Below are 24,733 nucleotides of genomic sequence, written 5' to 3' on the forward strand. Positions count from 1 at the left end.
AGAAATCTGTATGGTGCTATGTTCTGGATTTGTGACCAAGACAGTGTTGATAACACACCAATGTTTTAGCTGTTGCTGAACAGTGCTTACACAGTGTCAAGGCTTTCCCCGTTTCTCATTCTGCCCCCTCAGTGAGTAGGTGAGGGAGGACAAGAGGCTGGGAGGGAAAGCAGCTGGGACAGCTGACCTGAAACTGACCAATAGGATATTCCATACCATATGATGTCGTGCTCAGCAATAAACGGGGGGGGGGGGGAGGAGAGGAGGGGCCAAGTTTTGCAGGGGGTTGCCGTTGGCTGGGATTGGCTTAGACATTGGTTGGCTAGTGGTGAGCAATTGCTTTTGCATTGCTTGTTTTTCTTTGGTTTGGTTTGGTTTTCCTTTTACTTATTAAACTGTCTTATCTCAACCCATGAGTTTTCTCACTTTTGACCTTCCAGTTCTCTCCCCCATCCAGCTGCAGGGGAGTGAACAAGTGGCTGTGTAGTGCTTAGCCGCCTACCAGGGTTAACTCACAGCAACTTGATAGAAGTCAAATCCCACAGACTACCTGTGACGGTCTGACAAATTATAGTCAGTCCTCAAACATTCGTTAAAGAACTTTGGTGGAGAAAATGGCCTCTGTAAAAACGCTGGGAGTTTTGTGAACAGGACAATGTGGCCGGAGGAGGAGGCCCCCACGGAGGATGGACTGTGCTTCTATCTTAAGCGGTCATGCCAGCAGGGAAAAAGAGGCAACTCTGCAATGACCCCCCCGCAAAGCTCTCCGAACCGATTCCAGAGAACCCCGGGAATGGGAACTGCGCATGTCGAGACATCGACTAACACACTATAAAAGAAGGGAGAACGAGTTCTCAGCGCGCGCCCTCCGGAACTGGATCTCTACGCTGCTGGACCAACACTGGACCCAGGACTGGTGAACCCTTTTCTTCTTTCCTCTCTTTCCTTTCTCTCCTTCTTCTCTCTTTCTTTCTCTCTTCTCTCCTCTCCTCTTTTCCTTCTCTCTTTTCCACAGTCCCTACACCTCATCCTTTAACATAAACCGTTGACCAAGTCTGAGACTAGGAGTGGATCTAGCCGCCCCTGGGCTCCTCTTTGAGAAGGAGTCCAGAAAGAAAAGGGGTCTGCTCTGAACCTCGTGACTCAACGGGAGGGCTCTCCTTCTGACACAGTTTCATGTTCCTTTTTTCCGTTTCTTTTCTACACCTCCCTTCTCTTTTCAAACAGCGGCTTAATGACATGTTGCAAGGTTCATATTGATAAGTTCACTTGTACTTGGGCAAGGTTAGCTAGGTTGAATAAATGTTGATTGTTGTTTGAACTCCCCTGGTGTCGTTTCACCTTAATTCTGACAAAGGAAATCCACGAACCTGAGTCACTCCAACTTTGGGACGTGACACTACCATAATCAGAGGAGAGGGATTTATAAAGGCATGAATCCTGGATTGCCCTTTAAATTTACATTCATGTCTTTAAGTACTGTTTAGACAACATACACATAGTTCCTTTCAACTGGAAGTCCAGGAGCAATGCCCTCTCCTTTGTAACTCTTTGTTGCACTTCCATCAATGTGCAAATAAATCTTCATTAATACTGACTGGCATTTCATAGATTTAGAGAGGAGCTGCTTTGAAAAAATTACACTACTGGGTTGTTAAAGCCCTTGAAAATTTCACCCCTTCCACTCAAGCACAAAGGAACCCCAAAGCTCATTGAAACGATTGGAAAACTGCTGGGATATTGTGGGGGGAGCGGGGGGAATTGGATCTAGTCCACAAAGAGAAACCCTTACAAATGTAGTTGAAAAAATTCATTATTTTATGTTTTCAGTAGGCTGTCTTGCAAGCCCATTTGATTTGGGAGCATGGTGGCTTTCATTTCTGCTCCTAGATTCCACTTTCCCATGAATGACTACACTTCTCCTGCTACCTCTACCCTTTCTGCCCCATACTGTCGTGTTTTCCAAACAGGACTGGTGCAGTAATTTCTTTCATTCATAAAGCCAGTCTTTCATCACAGAAGGCAATCAGGTTGATTAAGCATGATGGCCTCTTGGTAAATCCATGCTGGTTATTCCCAATTACCACCACCTGACTCACGTGCCTGGAAAATGTGTTCCAAGAGGACATGTTTCATTATTTTCTCAGGGGACTGAACTGAGGCTGGCTGACCTATGTTCCCCAGATGTTCCTTTTTGAAGATGGGTAAAACATCTGCCTTTCTCCAGTCATTGGGAACTTTCCCCAGTCTCCACAACATTGTTGTGATGATCAAGAGCAGCTTTGAAATCAGTCTTCCTTGCTCCAGACTTCCCCTCTGGTCTTAGGGCCTGGAATTCCTGAAGAGCAGTCCTGTTAAGGGATGTTATAAGCAGCCACCACTTCCAGATGATCCAGAGCCTGGAGATTCCTCCTGCCTGACCGCTGAAGCCTAGCCTGGAGACCTGGGAGTCTCTGTCCCAGGTTGATGGACACAGCTGCTGCTTTTCCATTTGTAGGTTCAACCAGTAGCAAAAGCTGAGCATGTATCCCAGACACACACACACACGCGCGCGCGCGCACATACACACTGTAGTGTGTTAGTGTATTGATCCTGACTGGGAGACCGTTTTACATTTAGGAGTTAGTGATCCCACGTAACAGTTAACCTGAGCAGGCACAGGCCTATGCTGCACTGTGCTGTACTTAAAGCTGACTTTCAGGCCCGTGTTGTGCTGCACAAATCCCTTGGCCACAGGATGAGCTCATCCAGCTCATTGTAACAGAGGAGCCTTGATATCAACGATTATATCATCTGCGTGGTCTTCCCTTTATCTAAAAGCGCAGCAAGAAGTTCTCATGAGAATAACCTTTAGGAATAGAGCTGTTTTCTTGCAAGGAAATTATATATTAGCTTGAATAACCAAAAGGGAGAGCTTCTCTCCACAGACAGGATCTGCTCTGCTCTGTGCAGAAAAATCCATCTTGGCTCCATCCGATGCTGCACAAATGCGGGGTACCCAGCATCTGAAGGGATGTAAGATTTACTCACTATCTATATTCCTCTTCTTAGTCTGTCTTATTAAAGCAGTTATCTTATTGAGCCATTTGTTGTTGGGCCTTCCTTACTGAGATCCAGAAAGAGCCCTGCACGGTCTCTCTCTCTCTTCTCCCCGCTCCCACCCTGGTGCAGAACAGTTAGCCTTGGCTGGCAGCCAAGGGCCCACACAGCTGCTCACTCACTCCCTCCCACTCAGCAGGACAGGGGGAGAAAATAGGAAGAACAGGAATGAGAAAGCTGATGGGTTGACATAAAGACAGTGAGATCGCTTACCAATTACTGTTGTGGACAAAACAGACTCCTAATTGGGGAATTTAAATTAATTTATTGCAATTAATATAAATATTTGAGTACTGATTTGAATATTGGGGAAACAAAAAGGTAAACATTAAAGCACATAGGGAAAACACCTGTCCTGGTTTCAGCTGGGATAGAGTTGACTCTCTTCGAGTAGCTGGTACAGTGCTATGTTTTGAGTTCAGTATGCAAAGAATGTTGATAACACTGATGTTTTCAGTTGTTGCTAAGTAGTGTTTAGACTAATGTCAAGGATTTTTCAGCTTCTCATGCCCAGCCAGCGAGAAAGCTGGAGGGGCACAAGAAGTTGGCACAGGACACAGCCAGGGCAGCTGACCCAAAGTGGCCAACAGGGTATTCCATACCATGTGACGTCCCATCTAGTTTAGGAACTGGGAAGTGGGGGCGGGGAATCGCCGCTCAGGGACTAGCTGGGTGTCGATCGGCGGGTGGTGAGCAATTGCACTGCGCATCATTTGTGCATTCCAATCCTTTTATTATTACTGTTGTCATTTTATTAGTGTTATCATTATCATTATTAGTTTCTTCTTTTCTGTTCTATTAAACCGTTCTTATCCTCAACCCACGAGTTTTACTTCTTTTCCCGATTTTCTCCCCCATCCCACTGGGTGGGGGGGGGGAGTGAGTGAGCGGCTGCATGGTGCTTAGTTGCTGGCTGGGGTTAAACCATGACAATTCCATTTTCCCAGGATCAACTTCACTCCTTCACTCCAGACTCCTATCCCCCCCACTACCGTGGTTAGTACCACAGGTTATACTCAGTCCCTTCAGCAAGGCAATGAGCAGTGCTGGGAGGGGGTGGGTGTTACGGTTAGTACATAGTGGTTTCTCTCTGCTGCTCCTTCTTTCTCACACCTTTCCTCTGCTCCCGCGTGAGTTTTCCACAGGCTGCAGTCCTAACAGGAATATCTGTTCTGGCGTGGGTCCTCCATGGGCTTCAGGGAATATCTGCTCCACCATGGAGCACCTCCTCCTCTGACCCTGGTGTTCCTTCCGCTGTTTCCCGCTCTTTTTTGTTCCCTCCTCCTCTCTCCGTCCAGCATTTTCTACACTTTCTTAACTATGTTTTCACAGAGGTGCCACAAACTTTGCCGATTGACTCAGCTTTGTCCTGCAGTGGATCCATTGACGAGCTGGCTGGAACCAGCTGTGTCTGGCACAGGGCAGTCCCTTACTTCTTCCTACAGAAGCCACCCCTGCAGTCCACCCTCCACTACCAAAACTTTGTCACGTACTCCCAGTACACACACACAAAGGACACTGACATGGCTGGCTGCACAGACTGCCACAGACAAGGTGCTATATCTTCAACAGCACCTACATATATGATGCACATAAAAATGTAAGTATAGACACCCAAGTCCCCTTCCTTCTCTCCATCTGGTAGAGATTGAAGTTCACTAGTGAAAACACATATACCCCCACTCTCAATGTTCATAAGCACATGCATATTCACAGCTACCTCAAGTACCAGCATAGCCCCTCTCTCCATATGATATCCCTGCCTGGATCCTGAGCCCTCTTACCTACTCCATGTATCTCCTACTCTCTGCCTAGTCCAGCTTGGTGCTCACCAGCAAACAGATGCACACACTCATCTCACAGGCACTCCACACTTGCAATTCCCCCCCCAAATACCAGCACAGACCCTCTGCCCATCTAATATCCCTGCCCGAACCTGGGGCCTCCTACTTGCTTGCTAGTCCAGCTTGACATTTGCTAGCAAATTACACACACCCCCACACCAGTTTTGGGGAAGATATAAACACTCCAGTCCCACCCCCCTCCCAGCAGCTGGCACCCAGTCATGTGCATGATCCATTGCTACTGATTATCTTAAACTACATACAAAACATATCCTAACTATCTTAACTATGTACAAAAGACTGACCTTGGTGACCATTTCTGCATCTGCAAGAACAGTTTATACTGATTATTTGAAAATATTATGTACACTTTGATCAATTTTGCAGCAGGAACCAATTGTGGAGCCTCTGGGATGGCCAGATCCTCTACCCAGGATGTTAATCAGCACATACGAACATACAAATTGGTCTAGGCACAGCAGGAGCTGCCTGGGGGAGTGTTCAGGACAGTCTGAAATTCCCATCTGGAGAACTCTTGCACCAATTAGTCAGATACTTTGTCCTGAAGGTGGCTAGGAGTTCAGTCAATCACCTCACCTCAAGCTGGTTTATTGTGTCAAATCAGTACATTACCTCATATATGCAGAATCTAGCTAGGGAGTTCCTGGACCATCCAGGGAACTAATGACTTAAGCGCACTAGGTGTGCACACAGACACAGCCCTGATATGCAGCTACACCACAATTACAACTATAGGACAAACTTAAAATTAATCCATCTATAGAATAGAATAGAATAGAACAGAACAGAATAGAATAATTCCAGTTGGAAGGGACCTATAACGATCATCTAGTCCAACTACCTGACCACTTCAGGGCTGACCAAAACTTAAAGCATATTAAGGGCATTGTCCAAATGCCTCTTAAACATTAACAGGTGTCATGGTTTAACCCCAGGTTTAACCCTCGTGGGTTGAGATAAGAACAATTTAATAACTAAAGTAAAATAAAATATAACACTAACAATAATAATAATAATAATAATTGTAATGAAAAGGAATATAACAAAGAACCCCACCAAACAGGGAAATTAGACCCAAGGAAAGACAAGTGATGCACAATGCAATTGCTCACCACCCGCTGACCGATGCCCGAGCATCGATCCGCCCCTCCCAGCCAACTTCCCCCAGTTATATACTGAGCATGACGTTCTATGGTATGGAATATCCCTTTGGCTAGTTCGGGTCAGCTGTCCTGGCTTTGCTCCCTCCCAGCTTCTTGTGCACCTCCTCGCTGGCAGAGCATGGGAAACTGAAAAATCCTTGACTTAGGATAAGCACTACTTAGCAACAACTAAAAAAATCAGTGTGTTATCAACATTATTCTCACACTAAATCCAAAAACACACTGTACCAGCTTCTAAGAAGAAAATTAACTCTATCCCAGCTGAAAGCAGGACAATATCCACCCCTTATTCTATACCATTTACATCATGCCCAGATCCTACACTTCCCGATATATTTCCCGTTAATCACCACCACTTTTCCTGTCTTTTAATATATACACACAGATATCATTCCTGCAGTCTATGGGCCATCTCTATCAAATGTCTGTTGAGTTCATTCAGTCCATGACTTTGGGCTCCATCTGTCATAACAGTCTTTCTAGGCAAGAGGGATGGTACAAAGTCTGCTCAGTCAGCAGAGCAGGATTGGGCATTGGTGTGGTGTGGCGGGCGGGAGACATTGGGTGCAGCGGGAGGATGGTGTGTAGTGTTGGATTGTTGCAAGCTGAAGTCAGTCCTGGTTCGATCACTACTGCGCTTTGCTTATCCAGCAAAAGGATGCTTCACTTCAAGATAATGACAAGGACATGCCACTAGCTGCCTACAGACTTCTCTGTTACTCTGGTGGGTTGACCTTGGCCAGCTGCCAGATGCCCACCCATCTACTCTCTCACTCCCCTTCCTCAACCAGACGGGGGAGAAATTATGATGAAAAAACTCATGGGGCGAGATAAAGACAGGGAGATCACTTACCAGTTACCGTCACGGGCAAAACAAATTTGACCTGGGGAAAATAATTTATTGCCAATGAAAACAGATTTGGATAGTGAGAAACAAAGACAAAAACTAAAACACCTTCCCCCCACCCCCTCTTCTTCCCAGGCTAAATTTCACTCCTTCATTCCTGCTTTTCAACCTCCTCCCCCTGCCAATAGCGCAGGGGGGATGGGGAATGGAGAGTTGTGGTCAGTCCATAACAGTTCCTCTCTGCCACTCCTTCATCCTCACTTTTCCCCTGCTCCAGTGTGGGTCCTTCCCACAGGCTACAGTCCTTTGAGAACTGCTCCACCGTGGTCCTGTCCACAGGCTGCAGGGGAATATCTGCACCGGGTCTTGGAACACCTCCCCCCCCTCCTTTTTAACCAACCTTGGTGACTCACACTTTTTCCTCTCTCCTCTCTCTCACTGCCACGTAGCATTTTACCCTTTCTTAAATATGTTTTCACAGAGGTGTTACCAGCTTTGCTGATTGACTCAGCTTTGGCCAGCAGGGGGTCCATTATGGAGCCGGCTGGGACTGGCTGTGTCTGGCACAGGGGCAGCCCCTGGTCTCCTCTCACAGAGGCCACCCCTGCAGCCCCCCCACCCCGCTACCAATACCTTGCCACGTAAACCCAATACAGTTACAATTACAAGGCTAAGTTTATCCTGCAGCCACGTGATATGTGCAGCACAGTACAGGTCTGCATCTAGTCAGGTCAACTGTTATGTGGATCATTAACTCCTTGATGTACAGTAGTCTTCCAGATAGGACCACTACAGTAACTCAGACTTATTTGTGTCTCCACTGTTAAATTTCCTACCCCATGCAGTAGAGAGCCCAAATTTCCCCTGGTTATTGTTTTCCCATTAATGTAGAAGTAGATGCTCTTGTTTTCACCCTTGACATCCCTTGCCAGTTTCAACTCTAGCTGAGCTTTGGCTTTCCTAACACTATCCCTGCACGTCCAGGCAATGTTTCTATATTTTGCCTTTGTAGTTTGTCCTTGCTTCTACCTCCTGTATACATCCCTTTTTGCAATGAAGCTCAGTCATGAGTTCCCTGCTTAGCCAAGATGGATCCCTGATATAGCTACTCATTTCCATGAGGATCTGAATAACCTGTTCTTGTGCTTGGAGGAGCTTGCCCTTGAAGCCCTGCCAGCTCTCTGGATTTCCTTTGCCCTTCACAGTTGCCTTCCCACAGGATCCCACTCACCAGTCCCCTGAATAAGCCAGTTTGCTCTCCTGAAATGCAAGGTCTATTCTCTGCTACTTTCCTTCCTCAGTCCCCTCAGGATCTTGAGCTCCACTGTTTCTTGGTTGCTGTAGTCAAGGCTTTCATTGGTTGTGTGGTGGGTTGACCCTGGCTGGGTGCCAGGTGCCCACCAAAGCCGCTCTATCACTTCCCCTTCTCAGCTGGACAGGGGGGAGAAAATATAACAAAAGGCTCGTGGGTCAAGATAAGGACAGTTTAATAAAGTGAAAGCAAAGGTCGCGCGCGACAGCAAAGGAAAACAAATGATGTTATTCTCTACTTCCCATCAGCAGGCGATGTCTGGCCACTTCCTGGGAAGCAGGGCTTCAGTACGTGTAGTGGTTGCTCCAGAAGACAAAAACGCCCCCCTTCCGTCTCCCTTTACTTAGCTTTTATAGCTGAGCTGAAGTCATATGGTATGGAATATCTGTTTGGTTAGTTTAGGTCAGCTGTCCTGGCTATGTCCCCTCCCAAGATCTTGCCCAGCCCCAGCCTGCCGTTGAGGGAGGGGGCAAAAATGTTGGAGAGACAGCCTTGATGCTGTGCCAGCACTGCTCAGCAGTAGCCAAAACACTGGTGTGTTATCAACACCTTTCTAGCTACCGATGCAGAGCACAGCACTACGAGGGCTGCTATGGGGAGAATTAACTCCATCTCAGCCAGACCCAATACAATCTCCACCCCTTATTCCATACCATTTGCGTCATGCTCAGGTCCCACATAATTTCATACAGATGTCTTCTAACCATGCCATTGTATTTAATTATCATTACTGAAATCCCTTCTTACCAACACTTAGAACTGTAACTACATACTTAAACCACTTTTATACCCAACATACAGATTTATACATTCTTATTAATTACTATCCCCTGTCATTTAACAGATAGATATTCCATGGGCTTCTTCCACTCCTCCAGATGTTCACACACAGGTTATGACTTGGGCCCCATCCGTCAAGATGAGTGGTCAGGACAGGAGAAGCAGTATGTTCGATCGTTGAGCACCAACACCGGCTTGGTTTGGGTCATCGATGCACTTTGGTTCCTTGCGAAGTTCACTCCTCTGCAGTTCAGGTCATTCCTGCTACGTTACTTCCTACAACATACAACTCACATCACAGATTATTTTTCCCCCAAGGTTAAATGTCCTTGAGGCACACACTGGGTCTCCCCATCCTTCTGCATTACCCACCAAGTACACCCAGGTCCCTGAGCAAAGACAATCCCACGAATGGGTTTGCCTTTTCCTATGGGAGGAGAAATCCACACTGCCTTCCCCAGCCACTTCCCCATGTGCACTACGGGGACCTTATCTCCTCCCACAGTATGTAGGGGTTTTGTTTCGGCAGGACCAGGACGGTTAGCAGATCCTCTGGTGTTAACCAGCCAGGTGGCTTCTGCTAAATTTGTATCCCAATGCTTCCATGTCCCATTGCCTAGCGCTCTCAACATAGTCTTCAACAGTCCATTTTATCTCTCAATTTTTCCAGATGCTTGCGGGTGATAGGGGATGTAGTACACCCACTCGATGCCATGTTTCTTTGCCCAGGAGCTTATGAGGTTATTTCGGAAATGAGTCCCATTGTCTGATTCAATTCTTTCTGGGGTACCATGTTGCCATAAAATTTGCCTTTCGAGGCCTAAGATAGTGTTTTGGGCAGTGGCATGGTTTATAGGATATGTTTCTAGCCAGCCAGTAGTTGCTTCCACCATCGTGAGTATGTAGCACTTGCCTTGGCGTGTTCGTGGCAGTGGTCCGATGTAGTCAATTTGCCAGGCCTCGCCATATCGAAAACCCAGCCAGCACCCTCTGTTCCAGGGAGACTTTACTCTGGTGGCTCGTTTGATTGCAGCACATGTTTCACATTCATGAGTGACCTGTGTGATGGCCTCCATGGTCAGGTCCACCCCTCGATCACGAGCCCATCTATATGTTGCATCTCTCCCTAGATGTCCCGATGTCTCATGGGCCCATCGAGCTACAAACAGCTCACCCTTACGCTCCCAGTCCTGGTCCACCTGAGCTACTTCTATTTTGGCAGCCTTGTCTACCTGTTCATTATTTCGATGTTCTTCAGTGGCACGGCTTTTGGGCATGTGAGCATCTACATGACGTACCTTTGGAGTCATGTGTTCTACACGGGCAGCAATGTCCTGCCACAATGCAGCTGCCCAGATGGGTTTACCCCTGCATTGCCAATTGGTCTTCTTCCACTGCTGTAGCCACCCCCATAGGGCATTAGCCACCATCCAGGAGTCGGTATAGAGGTAGAGTACCGGCCACTTTTCTCGTTCAGCAATGTCTAGGGTTAGTTGGATGGCTTTCACTTCTGCAAACTGACTTGACTCGCCTTCTCCTTCAGTGGCCTCAACGACTTGTCGTGTGGGACTCCACACAGCAGCTTTCCACTTCCGATGGTTCCCTACCACACGACAGGATCCATCAGTAAACAAAGCATAACGCCTTTCGTCTTCTGATAACTCATTATATGGTGGTGCCTCTTGGGCACGAGCCACCTCCTCAGGCGATGCTCCAAAATCTCTGCCTTCTGACTGGTCCATGATCTCTTCCAGAATTCCTGGGTGGTTAGATTTCCCCAGTCGAGCTCGTTGCGTGATCAATGCTATCCACTTACTCCATGTAGCGCTGGTTGCATGATGTGTAGAGGGGATATTTCCTTTGAACATCCAGTGTAGCACGGGCAGTCGTGGTGCCAAGAGGAGATATGCTTCTGTATCAACAACTTCTGAAGCAGCTCGAACCCCCTCATATGCTGCTAGTATCTCTTTTTCAGTCGGGGTGTAGTGGGCTTCTGATCCTCGGTACCCCCGGCTCCAAAACCCTAATGGTCGACCTCGGGTTTCTCCTGGTGTTTTCTGCCAGAGGCTCCAGGTGAGACCATGCTCCCCAGCTGCAGTGTAGAGTACATTTTGTACATCTGGTCCTGTCCGGACAGGCCCAAGAGCTACTGCACGAGCTATTTCCTGTCTGATATGCTCAAAGGCTTGTTGTTGTTCAGGGCCCCATTCAAAATAGTTCTTTTTCCGGGTTACTCGATAGAGAGGGCTCACAAGCTGACTATAACCTGGAATATGCATTCTCCAGAACCCCACAAGGCCTAGGAAAGCTTGTGTTTCTTTCTTGTTAGCTGGTGGAGACATAGTTGCTATCTTGTTAACCACATTCATAGGGACATGCCATTTTATTCCCAAGATCTTGATGCAGAGGCTGACACTAGGCCTAGTAGATGCAGAAATAGAACATATGCTTTGACTCAGTGTATTGTCGGATAAAGGACTTTGGAATTTGTTAGAAGATTAACAACTGTCTTCATAAGTTGATTTACGTAGACAAGCCAAGGGCATAAGCCTGTGTATGTAATGATATGTCTTGTTTGTGGAGGTATCCTGTGTGATAAGGGGAGATGTTCTGTCTTTTGTGATGTCTGAGCTAAAGTTAGGAGATAAGCAGAGAAGTTGTTTGTGAGGCCCAGAAGAGGAGCGTACTGCGCAAACTCATACAACAAGGGTCAAACAGTGGACAAGTGAGGAAGACTATGGACGACCACCAGAGGACTCCGGACGACCACCAGAGACCTCCAGTGCGCTTGCGTAAAGGACATTTACATATGCTAATAGCTTTTCGGATAACTAATGACTATGCATAACATTTCTCGGAAATCTAGTGAATATGTATGTAAGGCATGTATTTAACCCATACAGTTAAGCTCGTGGTTAAGCATGTTTGGAGGAGCGATCCCCCGTGCTTCCAGCGCTGCAATAAAGAATACTGAACTCCATCACCGAATGCTCAATTTGTGAAACAATCTGGCACCCCAGATGGGACCCGCTCTGCTCGGCTGCAGGACCCGCTGAGAACAGGACTCCCTAGGGTACCCCTGAGATTTTCCCGGAGGGACTCCTCGCCTCACTCGGATCACTGCGGGAGCAGACAAGGACACCATCTAAAGGAGTGTGAGGTATTCTTTATTTTGTATCTTTGGGTTTGGGACCGGTCATTTGTAAAGCTATCCATAAGTCATAAAACTAACTTATGCAGGACAGCGTATGCCAGGTAGCCGATGCTCTTGGTATGCATTTAGTTTGATACGTGTTTGGGCACTTTTGTTGTGCACTTTGTGCACTTTAGGTTTGGTTTGGTGCCCACTCATGTACTTTTGGTTTTGATCTTTCGGCTAACTGAATGTGGTAAACAACCATCGGAATTGGATTATGGATACCGTTTGTGAGTTCTGAGTTAAAACTGTGTCGAAACGGTAAATTGAATGATTGAGTGAGTGAGAAGCAGCTGCAGGGAGTGTGTGAAATTCCGATCCGCAGTTCGTAACTCCGTGGGAGGTACGGCCGGAGACGAATGAGGTGTGATTGATTCACTGATGGTTTGGGATGTGAACTCGTACATTATTATTTTAGTTATAAGTCTGAGTTTGATTGTCTTACTTGTCTTGTGGTGTTGTTATTGTAAGAAATTCCCTGTTTGGTGTATTATATAAATGTGGATATATGAATGGTGTCTTTTGCATCCAGGAAATGAGTGTAGATCTATATATATCCTGGAGTGTGTGTGGTGTAAACAAAGGTTGCAAATAGGTTGTGGAAAGGATATTGACTGCCCTAAGTGTTGGGTCTGGACTTCCTGGGACAAGAGGGAGAGAGCTACGTACGTAGTGGAAATAATTTGTGGTTGGGCAGACAGAAATCAGGGCGAGTAATATGGGAGGGAAACAGAGCCGTGGAATATTGAAAAAGAGCCCCTTAGGTTGTATCCTGGCACATTGGAAGGAAATCGGGGGACCTCCAGGCGGAAGCGTGAACAAAAAGACCTTAATTAAATATTGCAATCAGTGGTGGCCTTTATATAGACTGGACAGTGGCGAAGTGTGGCCTTTTAATGGAACTTTGAATTATAACACATTGCTACAGCTGATGTTATTTTTAAGGCGGGAGGGAAAATGGGATGAAGTTATATATGCGGATATGTTTTTCACTTTGAGAAATCATCCAGAATGGCAAAGAGAGTGTGGAGTTAATATAGCTCCGCAAGACCCACTTGTGCTAGCAATGGAAAAGGAAAAAAGAGATTCTGAGAAATTGAAGAGATGTTGTTCAGCCTGTAACATAGGGCAGAGGTGTTTAAAAACTAAGAGAAATTGAGGAGAGAATGGAGGATTTTGTTTCCCCACCATTACCACCTCCAGTCCCGGCAATAATGGAAGGATCTCCTGGAGGAGAAGGAGAAGGGGCAGGGGCAAGTGCGGGCAATGGTAACATCGAACAGGACTCTGAAGACCGGGGTTCTACTCCGATTACAGCTCGTACTCGGAGTAAGACGAGACCGGTGCTTCTGGCCCCCTTAAGACAAGCAATGGGAACGGCAGGCCCCACTAGAATTAAAATACCTTTCACTATGAATGATTTGGATTCATGGAAAGAAGTGGTAAAAGGATACCGTGATGATCCTGAAGGGATTGCTAAAAGATTTGAACTGATTGTTAAAAATCAGGACCCAGATTGGAAAGACTTCGATTTAATGTCGGATGCTCTAACCGAGACCGAAAAACAACTAGTAATAAGAGCAGCTCAAACACAAGTTCAGATTCAAATCACTGCTGGAACCTTACCAGGCACAGTAGATAATCATGTGCCCAGAACGGATCCCAATTGGGACCCGAATGATAATACTGATTATCGGCTTTTGAAAAGATACCAAGAATGGATAAAATTAGGTATTGAAAATGCAATACCAAAAGCAGTGAATTGGTCGTATCTGTATGCCGTAAAACAGGGTCAGACAGAGACCCCAACAGAATTTTTGGATCGGTTAAGAGCAGCCATGCGAAAATTTACCACTTTAGACCCCTCATCTGACGTGGGGAGACAGCAATTAGTGTCCTTATTTCTTGGGCAATCCTCAGAGGACATAAGAAGAAAACTCCAAAAATTAAAAGAGCCGGATATTAGAGACTTAGAGAGATTAATGGAGGAAGCCTGGAGAGCATATCGGAACAGGGAAAGGGATGAGAAACAGAAACTGGGGACGGCAATTGCCATAGCCACTATGGCTGCACTGGGACGACAAGGTAACTTGCTTCGTGGGAGAGGTCGAGGAAACGGGAATCGAAGGGGTGCTCGACAGCCTTTAAAATCAGATCAATGTGCCTATTGCAAAGAAACGGGTCATTGGAAAGGAGAATGCCCTAAATTAGAGAATCGTGCTGTCGTTGCCAATGTTACCTCCGAAGCATGAAGGGAACCGGAGGAATCCACCCTAGCGGACCCTCTGGTTAAAATTAAGCTAGGGATGGGGGAGCAAGAAATAGACTTTTTAATAGATACAGGGGGAACATACTCAGTGTTAAATCAAAAGTTAATACCAGAGGACACCGAATTCGTAACAGTAAGAGGGGCTACTGGACGACAAACAAAAGCATACTTTTTAAAACCACTTAAATACAAATTAGGTAAACAAATTGGAATACATAAATTTTTGTATTTACCGGAGTCCCCACAGTCTCTATTGGGACGAGATCTATTAGAACACCTAGACGCAAAAATCACCTTTGATAGAGGAAATATGGTCTTGAGAATTAAGGAAAATCAGTTGATTAATGTCTTAAGCCTAGCCCTCTTACAAGCCCAAGTGAAATGTAATACAAATACTCCTCAGGAAATTGTTAATCAAGTATACCCTGGCGTGTGGGCCTCTGAAGTCCCGGGAAGAGCAAAGAATGCAGCACCAGTAGTGATAAGATTAAAGGGCGGAAAGGAACCTGTCAAAATTAAACAGTATCCTTTGAAACTAGAAGACAGAAAAGGGATAAAACCAATAATAGACAAATTCCTACTATATGGTCTGTTGATAGAATGTGAATCAGAATATAATACTCCAATATTACCAATTAAGAAAGCTGACAGAGAGAGTTACAGGCTAGTTCAGGATTTGAGAGCAATAAACAAAATTACTGAGGATATACATCCTGTGGTAGCAAATCCGTATACTTTACTAACAAAATTAAAAGATAATCAAGTTTGGTTTACCGTGCTGGATTTGAAGGATGCCTTTTTTCTGCCTGACCCTAGCCACTGAGAGCCAAAATTTGTTTGCTTTTGAATGGGAAAATCCAGAGTCAGGAAGAAAAACTCAATTAACATGGACAGTATTACCTCAGGGTTTTAAAAATAGCCCTACCATTTTTGGAAATCAATTGGCAAAGGAGCTCGAAACCTGGGAACCGCCCAGCCAAGAGGGAGTCTTGTTGCAATATGTAGACAACCTCCTAGTAGCTACAGAAACTCGGGAAGATTGTATTCAGTGGACTATAAGCCTTCTTAATTTTCTGGGTTTAAATGGATATCGAGTTTCTCAACAGAAAGCCCAGCTGGTCCAACAACGCGTGACCTATCTAGGACTAGAAATCTCCGGAGGACAACGGGAACTTGGACCTGAACGGAAAGAGGCCATCTGTCGAACTCCAGAACCACAGACGGTAAAGGAGTTGCGAACTTTTCTGGGAATGACAGGTTGGTGCCGGCTTTGGATATACAATTATGGAATGTTAGTCAAACCTCTGTACGAACTGATAAAAGGAAATCAGTCGAAATTAGTCTGGACAGGTGAAGCACGAAATGCATTTAAGCAGCTTAAACAAGAACTAATGAGGGCCCCTGCCCTAGGGTTACCGAATGTCTCCAAACCGTTTTGGTTGTTCTCCTATGAGAGACAAGGAATTGCTTTAGGAGTGTTGGCACAAAGACTTGGTCCCTACAAACGAGCAGTGGCTTATTTCTCTAAACAATTAGATGAAGTAAGCAAAGGCTGGCCAAGCTGCCTTCGAGCTGTTGCAGCAGTTGTAATTAATATCCAAGAAGCCCGAAAGTTTACTATGGGCCAGAAAATAACAGTACTAGTCTCTCACACGGTATCAGCGGTCCTAGAACAAAAAGGGAGCCATTGGCTCTCACCCCAAAGGTTTCTGAAATATCAAGCAATATTGGTAGAACAAGATGATATAGAAATTGTGGTTACTAATATTGTCAATCCAGCCTCTTTCCTCAGTGGGACTCTAGATGAGCCAGTGACACATGATTGTATTGAAACCATGGAAGCCACTTATTCAAGCCGACCAGACCTTAAGGAAGAACCTTTGGAGGATGCAGAGGACTCCTGGTATACAGATGGGAGCAGTTTCCTGCAACAAGGACAACGTAAGGCTGGGTATGCCATCACAACAACTCAACAGGTAATTGAATCACAACCGTTACCCTCGGGAACTTCGGCCCAAAAAGCAGAAATAATTGCTCTAACTCGGGCATTAGAGCTAGCAAAAGGGAAGAGGATAAACATCTGGACGGACTCTAAATATGCGTTTGGTGTAGTACATGCTCATGGGGCCATTTGGAAAGAGCGAGGACTACTGACTGCCCAAGGAAAACAAGTAAAACACGCTGAAGAAATCCTAAGACTATTAGAGGCTGTACAACAACCGGAGAGAGTGGCCATTATGCATTGCCGAGGACATCAGAAAGGAAATACTGACTCGGAAATTGGAAATCGTCTGGCTGATTATGAAGCCAGGAGAGTGGCGAAATCAGGAGAAAAGGTTTTATCCTTAATACCAGACGGTAAAATCCAAACTGTAAGTACAAATCAGAAACCAAACTACTCAAAGGAAGATTTGAAGTTAATTGAAGATTTAAAAAGTAAAATGGCAGAGAATGGGTGGGTCCATATAGCAGATGGTCGGGTCATAATACCATCTAACTTATTATGGCCCACAGTTTTAATTGAACATAATAAAACACATTGGGGGTCAGATGCCTTGTATAAGAGCTTAAATCAGAAACTGATAGGGCGAAATTTATATACTATAGTGAAACAGGTGTCCCAACAATGTGAAACTTGCCTACGTAATAACCCCAATGTGACCAATAAAGTAAAATTGGGAACGATCGGCAGAGGAAATTATCCAGGACAACAGTGGCAAATTGATTTTTCAGAGCTCCCTAGAAAAGGGGGGTATCGATATCTATTAGTCATGACTGACACCTTTTCTGGCTGGCCAGAAGCCTTCCCTTGCCAAACGAACAAAGCAAGAGAAGTAACTAAAATATTATTGAATGAAATTATTCCTCGTTTTGGAATTCCTGCCACGATATCCTCTGATCGGGGTTCTCATTTTTGTGCCAAAATAGTACAACAAGTAAGTACGATCCTAAAAATAGATTGGCAATTGCATACCCCATATAGACCTCAGGCAAGTGGGCAAGTGGAAAAAATGAATCATTTAATCAAACAACAAATAGCAAAAATCAGTCAGGAGACTAACTTAACGTGGCCCCAATCTCTCCCCTTGGCACTGCTTAGAGTGAGGGTGAAACCAAAAACAAAGGACAATTTAAGTCCCTTTGAAATACTGTATGGAAGACCGTACTTGTTTCAGTTTACAGGGGAGGACATAACCCAGCAAGGTACGGGATATATATATATAATTATATGATCTCCCTCCAAAAGCAGCTAGAGAAAATAAACAAGCAAGTTTTAGGAGCTAGAGCTAGAGGATTAGATCAACCAATTCATTCCTTTAAACCAGGTGATTATGTGTATATAAAGACTTTTTCAGGACAACCCTTGGAGGAGAAGTGGGAAGGACCTTATCAAGTCTTACTGACGACTTTCACTGCTATCAGGATCAAAGAACAGCCTGCCTGGATCCACTATTCGAGAGTGAAGAAAGCACCCGAGAAACCATGGACGGTCGTCCCTACAGGGCCCACAACTCTGCGGTTCTCCAAATCATGATGGTAATGGAGGCATTACTTGGCTCAAATGGAGCTCGATGGTATTCAAATACACATTTCGCTTTAACCCAGAATATCTCTAGGATTCTGAACAAAACTGATTGTTGGGTATGTACTCACTTACCAGAATACGGAGGAAAAGGACTCCCTTTAATTGGTATTCCGGTACCAAAGGATCATTCCTGGGCGAGTCTTTGGGAAAATACTTCATGGAATACTAACAATGATGAGATCTGGAAGTTAGAAATAACTAGCCCTGAGACACTGGAACCTTACTGTACATGCATACGGAGATGTAATCCCCCTAAGGGACAAGGGAAGATTGACTGTATTGGTGGAACATATGTGGGGAATCATACCGTTTGTAATAAGACAATAGACATTGGGACTTCAATCTCTGTTAATACTACAGCATGGCCAGTGCCGGAAGGGAGAGGGTGGTACTGGCTATGCAACGACACTGCTCGGAAAGTGTTACCTAGAGATTGGATGGGAACATGTACCTTGGGAGCAGTGATTCCAAATATAACTATACATAATTCCCCACTAAAAGGAAAACCTCTCCTAAGGGCTAAACGAGATATTGAAAATCCTTTAGTAAGAAGGCCCACTGCCTTCCATAGTTTTGCCCGGTGGTTCCTTCCATGGTTGGGAGTAAGTGAACTGGAAAAAGCCATTGTCAATATATCAGCAGTAATAGAGAACATCGAAAATCGGACAATAGATGCGATAAAAGCACTACAACTAGAGGTATCTAGCCTGTCTCAGGTCGTGTTACAAAATAGAATGGCATTAGATATGTTGTTAGCCTCCCAAGGTGGAGTATGTACGATTGTAAATGCTAGTTGTTGTATGTATATAGATCAAAGTGGAAGAATTTCTACAGACCTGGAAGAGATTAAGAAACAAACTGCAGTTTTACACGAGGTAACGAGAGATGACCTAACATGGGGGTTTGAAGAGATGTGGAACAAATTAACATCATGGTTACCTAATTTTGGTTGGTTAAAGCAAATTTTTGTTATGATCATTGTCCTTTTGGCATTGGGAGTATTGATCTGTATCATGATAAAATGCTTTATGTGGCACTGCAAAATACTGTAAAAAGCTATGAAGATTGGAAACGAAACAAAATAAGACACCAATTAGAAACAGGGAAATACTTTGAATCTTTCAAAGAAGATGAAAATCTGTGACAGGCGGAAGAATCCGCCTAAGCATAAAGAAAAGGGGGGAATTGATGCAGAGGCTGACACTAGGCCTAGTAGATGCAGAAATAGAACGTATGCTTTGACTCAGTGTATTGTCGGATAAAGGACTTTGGAATTTGTTAGAAGATTAACAACTGTCTTCATAAGTTGATTTACGTAGACAAGCCAAGGGCATAAGCCTGTGTATGTAATGATATGTCTTGTTTGTGGAGGTATCCTGTGTGATAAGGGGAGATGTTCTGTCTTTTGTGATGTCTGAGCTAAAGTTAGGAGATAAGCAGAGAAGTTGTTTGTGAGGCCCAGAAGAGGAGCGTACTGCGCAAACTCATACAACAAGGGTCAAACAGTGGACAAGTGAGGAAGACTATGGACGACCACCAGAGGACTCCGGACGACCACCAGAGACCTCCAGTGCGCTTGCGTAAAGGACATTTACATATGCTAATAGCTTTTCGGATAACTAATGACTATGCATAACATTTCTCGGAAATCTAGTGAATATGTATGTAAGGCATGTATTTAACCCATACAGTTAAGCTCGTGGTTAAGCATGTTTGGAGGAGCGATCCCCCGTGCTTCCAGCGCTGCAATAAAGAATACTGAACTCCATCACCGAATGCTCAATTTGTGAAACAGAGGGCAATCCCCAAAACTATAAATTGGTCAGCTTTATATGCAGTCAAACAGAGTCCTTCCGAGTCTCCATCTGAATTCCTGGATCGACTGAGGGATGTAATGCGCCACACCACACTGCTGGATCCTGGGTCAGAGGTAGGAGTACAACAATTAGTATCCCTGTTTTTGGGTCAATCTACAGGGGATATAAGGCGCAAACTTCAGAAATTACGCCTTACAGAGTGTAGGAATTTAGAAACATTATTGGATGAAGCATGGAGAGTATTTAGTAACAGAGAGGAAGGATATAGGCAAGGGCAAAGGAAATTAATGGCTGTTATCCAGGAAGAAAGAGGAAGAGGGCCTAGATGACACTTGCCCCGACTGGGCAAGGATCAATGTGCTTTGTGTAAGAAATTTGGTCATTGGAAAAAGGAATGCCCAAAGAACAAGAAGGAGGATCAGAGGGCTCAAACAGGAAGAACGGTAGCCCATGTGAACGGAGATTGACGGGAACCTGGGGAATCTACCCTAGCGGATCCACTGGTTATAATTAAGCTAGGGAAAACACAACAAGAGGTAGAATTTTTGGTAGATACAGGAGCAACATACTCGGTTCTGAACCAAGCTTTGATGCCCCTGGGAGATGATTATGTTATGGTGAAAGGAGCGACTGGCAAAAGTGAAAAGGCATATTTTTGTAAACCTTTAGAATATAAATTAGGAAAACAGTGGGGCATTCAGAACTTTTTATATATGCCTGTGATGGGTTGACCCTGGCTGGATGCCAGGTGCCCACCAAAGCCGTTCTATCACTCCCCCTCCTCAGCTGGACAGGGGAGAGAAAATATAACAAAGAGCTTGTGGGTCGAGATAAGGACAGGAGAGATCACTCACCAATTACCGTCACAGGCAAAACAGACTCAGCTTGAGGAAAATTAACTCACTTTATTACAAATCAACCAGAGTAGGGTAATGAGAAATAAAACCAAATCTCAGAACACCTTCCCTCCACCCCTCCCTTCTTCCCGGGCACAACTTCACTCCCGGATTCTCTACCTACCCCCCCAGCGGCACAGGGGGACAGGGAATGGGGTTTAAGGTCAGTTCATCACACATTATTTTCTGCCGCTTCATCCTCCTCAGGGGGAGGAGTCATCACACTCTTCCCCTGCTCCAGCGTGGGGTCCCACCCACGGGAGACACTCCTCCACGAACTTCTCCAACGTGGGCCCTTCCCACGGGCTGCAGTTCTTCACGAACTGCTCCAGCATGGGTCCTTTCCACGGTGTGCAGTCCTTCAGGAGCACACTGCTCCAGCATGGGTCCCCCACGGGGTCACAAGTCCTGCCAGAAAACCTGCTCCGTGGGCTCCTCTCTCCACAGATCTGCAGGTCCTGCCAGGAGCCTGCTCCAGCGTGGGGTTCCCACGGGGTCACAGCCTCCTTCGGGAACCCACCTGCTCCGGCATGGGGTCCTCCACGGGCTGCAGGTGGATATCTGCTCCACCATGGACCTCCATGGACTGCAGGGGGACAGCCTGCCTCACCATGGTCTTCCCCACGGGCCTCAGGGGAATCTCTGCTCCGGCGCCTGGAGCATCTCCTCCCCCTCCTTCTTCACTGACCTTGGTGTCTGCAGGGTTGTTTCTCTTACATGTTCTCACTCCTCTCTCCGGCTGCCTTTTCTGTATATCCCAACATTTTTTCCTTCTTAAAAATGTTATCACAGAGGCGTTACCCCTATCACTGATTGGCTTGGCCTTGGCCAGCGGCAGGTCCGTCTTAGAGCCGGCTGGTATTGGCTCTGTCGGACACAGGGGAAGCTTCCAGCAGCTTCTTACAGAAGCCACCCCTGTAACCCCCCTGCTACCAAAACCTTGCCACACAAAGCCAGTACAATGCCCAACTCCCCAAAGGCACTTTTGGAAGGGACTTCTTGGAACAGTTGGGAGCAAAAATTGTATTCAAAAAGGGAGAAATTACTCTGGAGGTAAAAGATCAGCAATATGTTCAAATATTGAGCCTAACCTTAACCAATCTCCCCCTAGAAGGAAGCATTAACGAGGACATCTTAAACCAAGTGTACCCAGGGGTATGGGCTACCGATACACCTGGAAGAGCGAAAAGTGCTCCACCTGTTGAAGTTAGGATCAAAGAAGGCCGAAAGCCGGTAAGAATTAAACAATATCCCCTAAAGAAGGAAGACAGAGAAGGAATCCAGCCAGTGATAGAAAAATTTTTGCAGTTGGGATTATTAAAAGAGTGTGAGTCTGAATTCAATACCCCTATATTACCTGTTCGGAAGCCCGATGGGTCATATCGGGTGGTCCAAGACTTACGGGCGGTGAATAAGATAACTGAAGATCTTTACCCGGTAGTGGCGAACCCATATACCCTGCTGACCGTATTAACACCTGAATTGACTTGGTTTACTGTTTTAGATTTGAAGGATGCTTTCTTTTGCCTCCCTCTCCATGAAGCCAGCCAAAAATTATTTGCATTTGAATGGGAAAACCCCAAGAGTGGTCGAAAGACCCAGCTCACTTGGACGGTGTTGCCACAAGGATTTAAGAATAGTCCTACCATTTTCGGCAATCAGCTTGCGAAAGACTTAGAATCCTGGGAAACCCTGTCTGAGGAGGGAAAGCTGTTGCAGTATGTGGATGATATCCTGATCGCTACCAAGACAGAGAAAGATTGTATAATATGGATGGTGAGTCTGCTGAATTTCCTGGGACTTCAAGGGTACCGGGTATCCAAGAAGGTGGCACAGGTAATGCAACGCAAAGTGAATTATTTGGGCTATGAAATTAGTGCGGAACAAAGAACTTTGGGACAGGCCTGTATAGAGGCAATATGCCAAACTCGGAGACCTCAGACAGTAAAAGAGTTACGGACTTTTCTGGGAATGACGGGGTGGTGCTGATTGTGGATCTATAATTATGGATTGCTTGTTAAACCACTGTATGTGCTGACAGCCACTAGGCAGAAACACCTTGAGTGGAACAAGGAGACCGAACGAGCCTTTGAGCTACTGAAAAAGGCTTTGATGTCAGCCCCGGCCTTAGGACTCCCAGATGTGAGTAAGCCGTTTCTTCTTTACTCCCACGAGAAGCAGGGCATTGCCCTGGAATATTAGCATAAAACCTGGGTCCATATCGACAGGCAGTTGCCTACCTCTCTAAGCAGTTAGACACAACTGCAAAAGGTTGGCCTGGATGCCTGCGGGCGGTTGCAGCTGTGATACTGAACATACAGGAAGCCCGAAAGTTTACTCTGGGCCAGAAAATGACTGTTTTGGTGTCTCACACAGTATCAACAGTACTGGAAGCAAAGGGTGGACATTGGCTCTCTCCGCAAAGATTCCTGAGATATCAAGCTATATTGGTAGAGCAGGATGATGTGGAGATTGTAGTCACTAACATTATCAACCCAGCTTCTTTTCTCAGCGGGAACACAGGAGAACCGGTACATCATGACTGTTTGGAAACCGAAGCAACATACGCCAGTCGCCCAGACCTGAAAGACAGCCCCATGGAAAACGGGGAAACTTGGTTCACAGACGGAAGCAGTTACGTCCTAAATGGTAATCAACATGTGGGATATGCCATCACCACCAGCCAAGAGGTAATAGAATCCGGGGCTTTGCCCATGAACACCTCCGCACAGAAGGCAGAAATAACTGCTCTGGAATTGGCCCAGGGCAAAGTTGTGAACATTTATACAGACTCAAGATATGCCTTTGGAGTTGTACACGCACATGGAGCAATTTGGAAGGAGAGAGGACTATTGAATTCCCAAGGGAAAAATATCAAACACGCAGAAGAAATTCTGAAGTTACTGGAAGCTGTCCAGCTCCCTGAGAAAGTGGCAATTATGCATATTAAGGCACACCAGAAAGTGAGCTCAGATTTGAAAAAAGGGAATGAACTGGCGGACAGAGAGGCAAAACAAGTGGCCAAAACAAAGGTAAAAATAGAAGGGGCTTTAATTCCTGATAGACAAATCTCCCTAAAAAGTAAGCCAGAATATACCAGGGAAGATCAGAAGCTTATTACAGATTTAGAAGGGTCAGATAATGAAGAGGGGTGGGCTCATACCCCACAGGGAAAACTAATCATTCCCTCTTGCTTACTGTGGCATTTGATACGGGAGGAGCATAGGAAAAGACATTGGGGGACAGAGGCTCTGTATAATCATTTGATAAGAGAAATTGTGGCTAGAAATTTATATACCACGGTGAGACAGGTGACTCAACAATGCAATCTTTGCCTTCAGACTAATCCTAAGAATACCCCCAAGCCAGAAATGGGCCAGATTGGAAAAGGCAATGGGCCTGGACAACAATGGCAAATTGATTTTACAGAACTTCCAAGAAAAGGGGGGGGTATCGATATTTATTGGTATTAACTGATACCTTCTCTGGTTAGCCAGAAGCATTCCCAACAAGAACGGCTAAAGCTCGGGAGGTAACTAAAATACTGGTACAAGAGATAATACCACGTTTTGGGGTTCCAGCAACCATGTCCTCTGACAGAGGACCACATTTTGTCTCAAAAATAGTACAACAAATTAGCCGCCATTTGGGTATAGATTGGCAGCTTCATACTCCATATCACCCCCAGTCGAGTGGTCAAGTGGAAAAAATGAACCACTTGATCAAACAGCAAATTGTGAAATTGGGACAAGAAGCAAATCTGACATGGCCTCAGTCTCTCCCTTTAGCCCTTCTGCGTATACGAACAAGACCTAGGGCGAGGGAAGGACTGAGCCCCTTTGAAATGTTGTATGGACGACCCTATGAAATACAGAAAGGGGTGTCTGTGCAAGCTGGGGACGA

At 45.6% G+C, this 24,733-nt stretch overlaps 1 protein-coding gene and 1 long non-coding RNA gene across 2 annotated transcripts; one reads left to right on the forward strand and one right to left on the reverse strand.

Moving 5' to 3' along the window:
• Nucleotides 1–1,276: 1,276 nt before the first annotated feature.
• On the reverse strand, nt 1,277–6,265 carry LOC121232802. Its single transcript, XR_005931692.1, has 3 exons — nt 6,255–6,265; nt 3,132–3,136; nt 1,277–1,399 (listed from the first exon to the last, which is right to left on the reverse strand). It is a non-coding gene; the product is annotated as an uncharacterized LOC121232802 (long non-coding RNA).
• Nucleotides 6,266–18,065: 11,800 nt separating this feature from the next.
• On the forward strand, nt 18,066–19,261 carry LOC121232743 (syncytin-2-like). Its single transcript, XM_041121145.1, is given in 2 exon segments — nt 18,066–19,160; nt 19,163–19,261. Coding segments are annotated over 2 exon segments (1,194 nt in total).
• Nucleotides 19,262–24,733: the final 5,472 nt, after the last annotated feature.

Source organism: Aquila chrysaetos, chromosome W (genome assembly GCF_900496995.4).
Source record: "Aquila chrysaetos chrysaetos chromosome W, bAquChr1.4, whole genome shotgun sequence".
Classification (NCBI taxonomy): Eukaryota; Metazoa; Chordata; class Aves; order Accipitriformes; family Accipitridae; genus Aquila; species Aquila chrysaetos.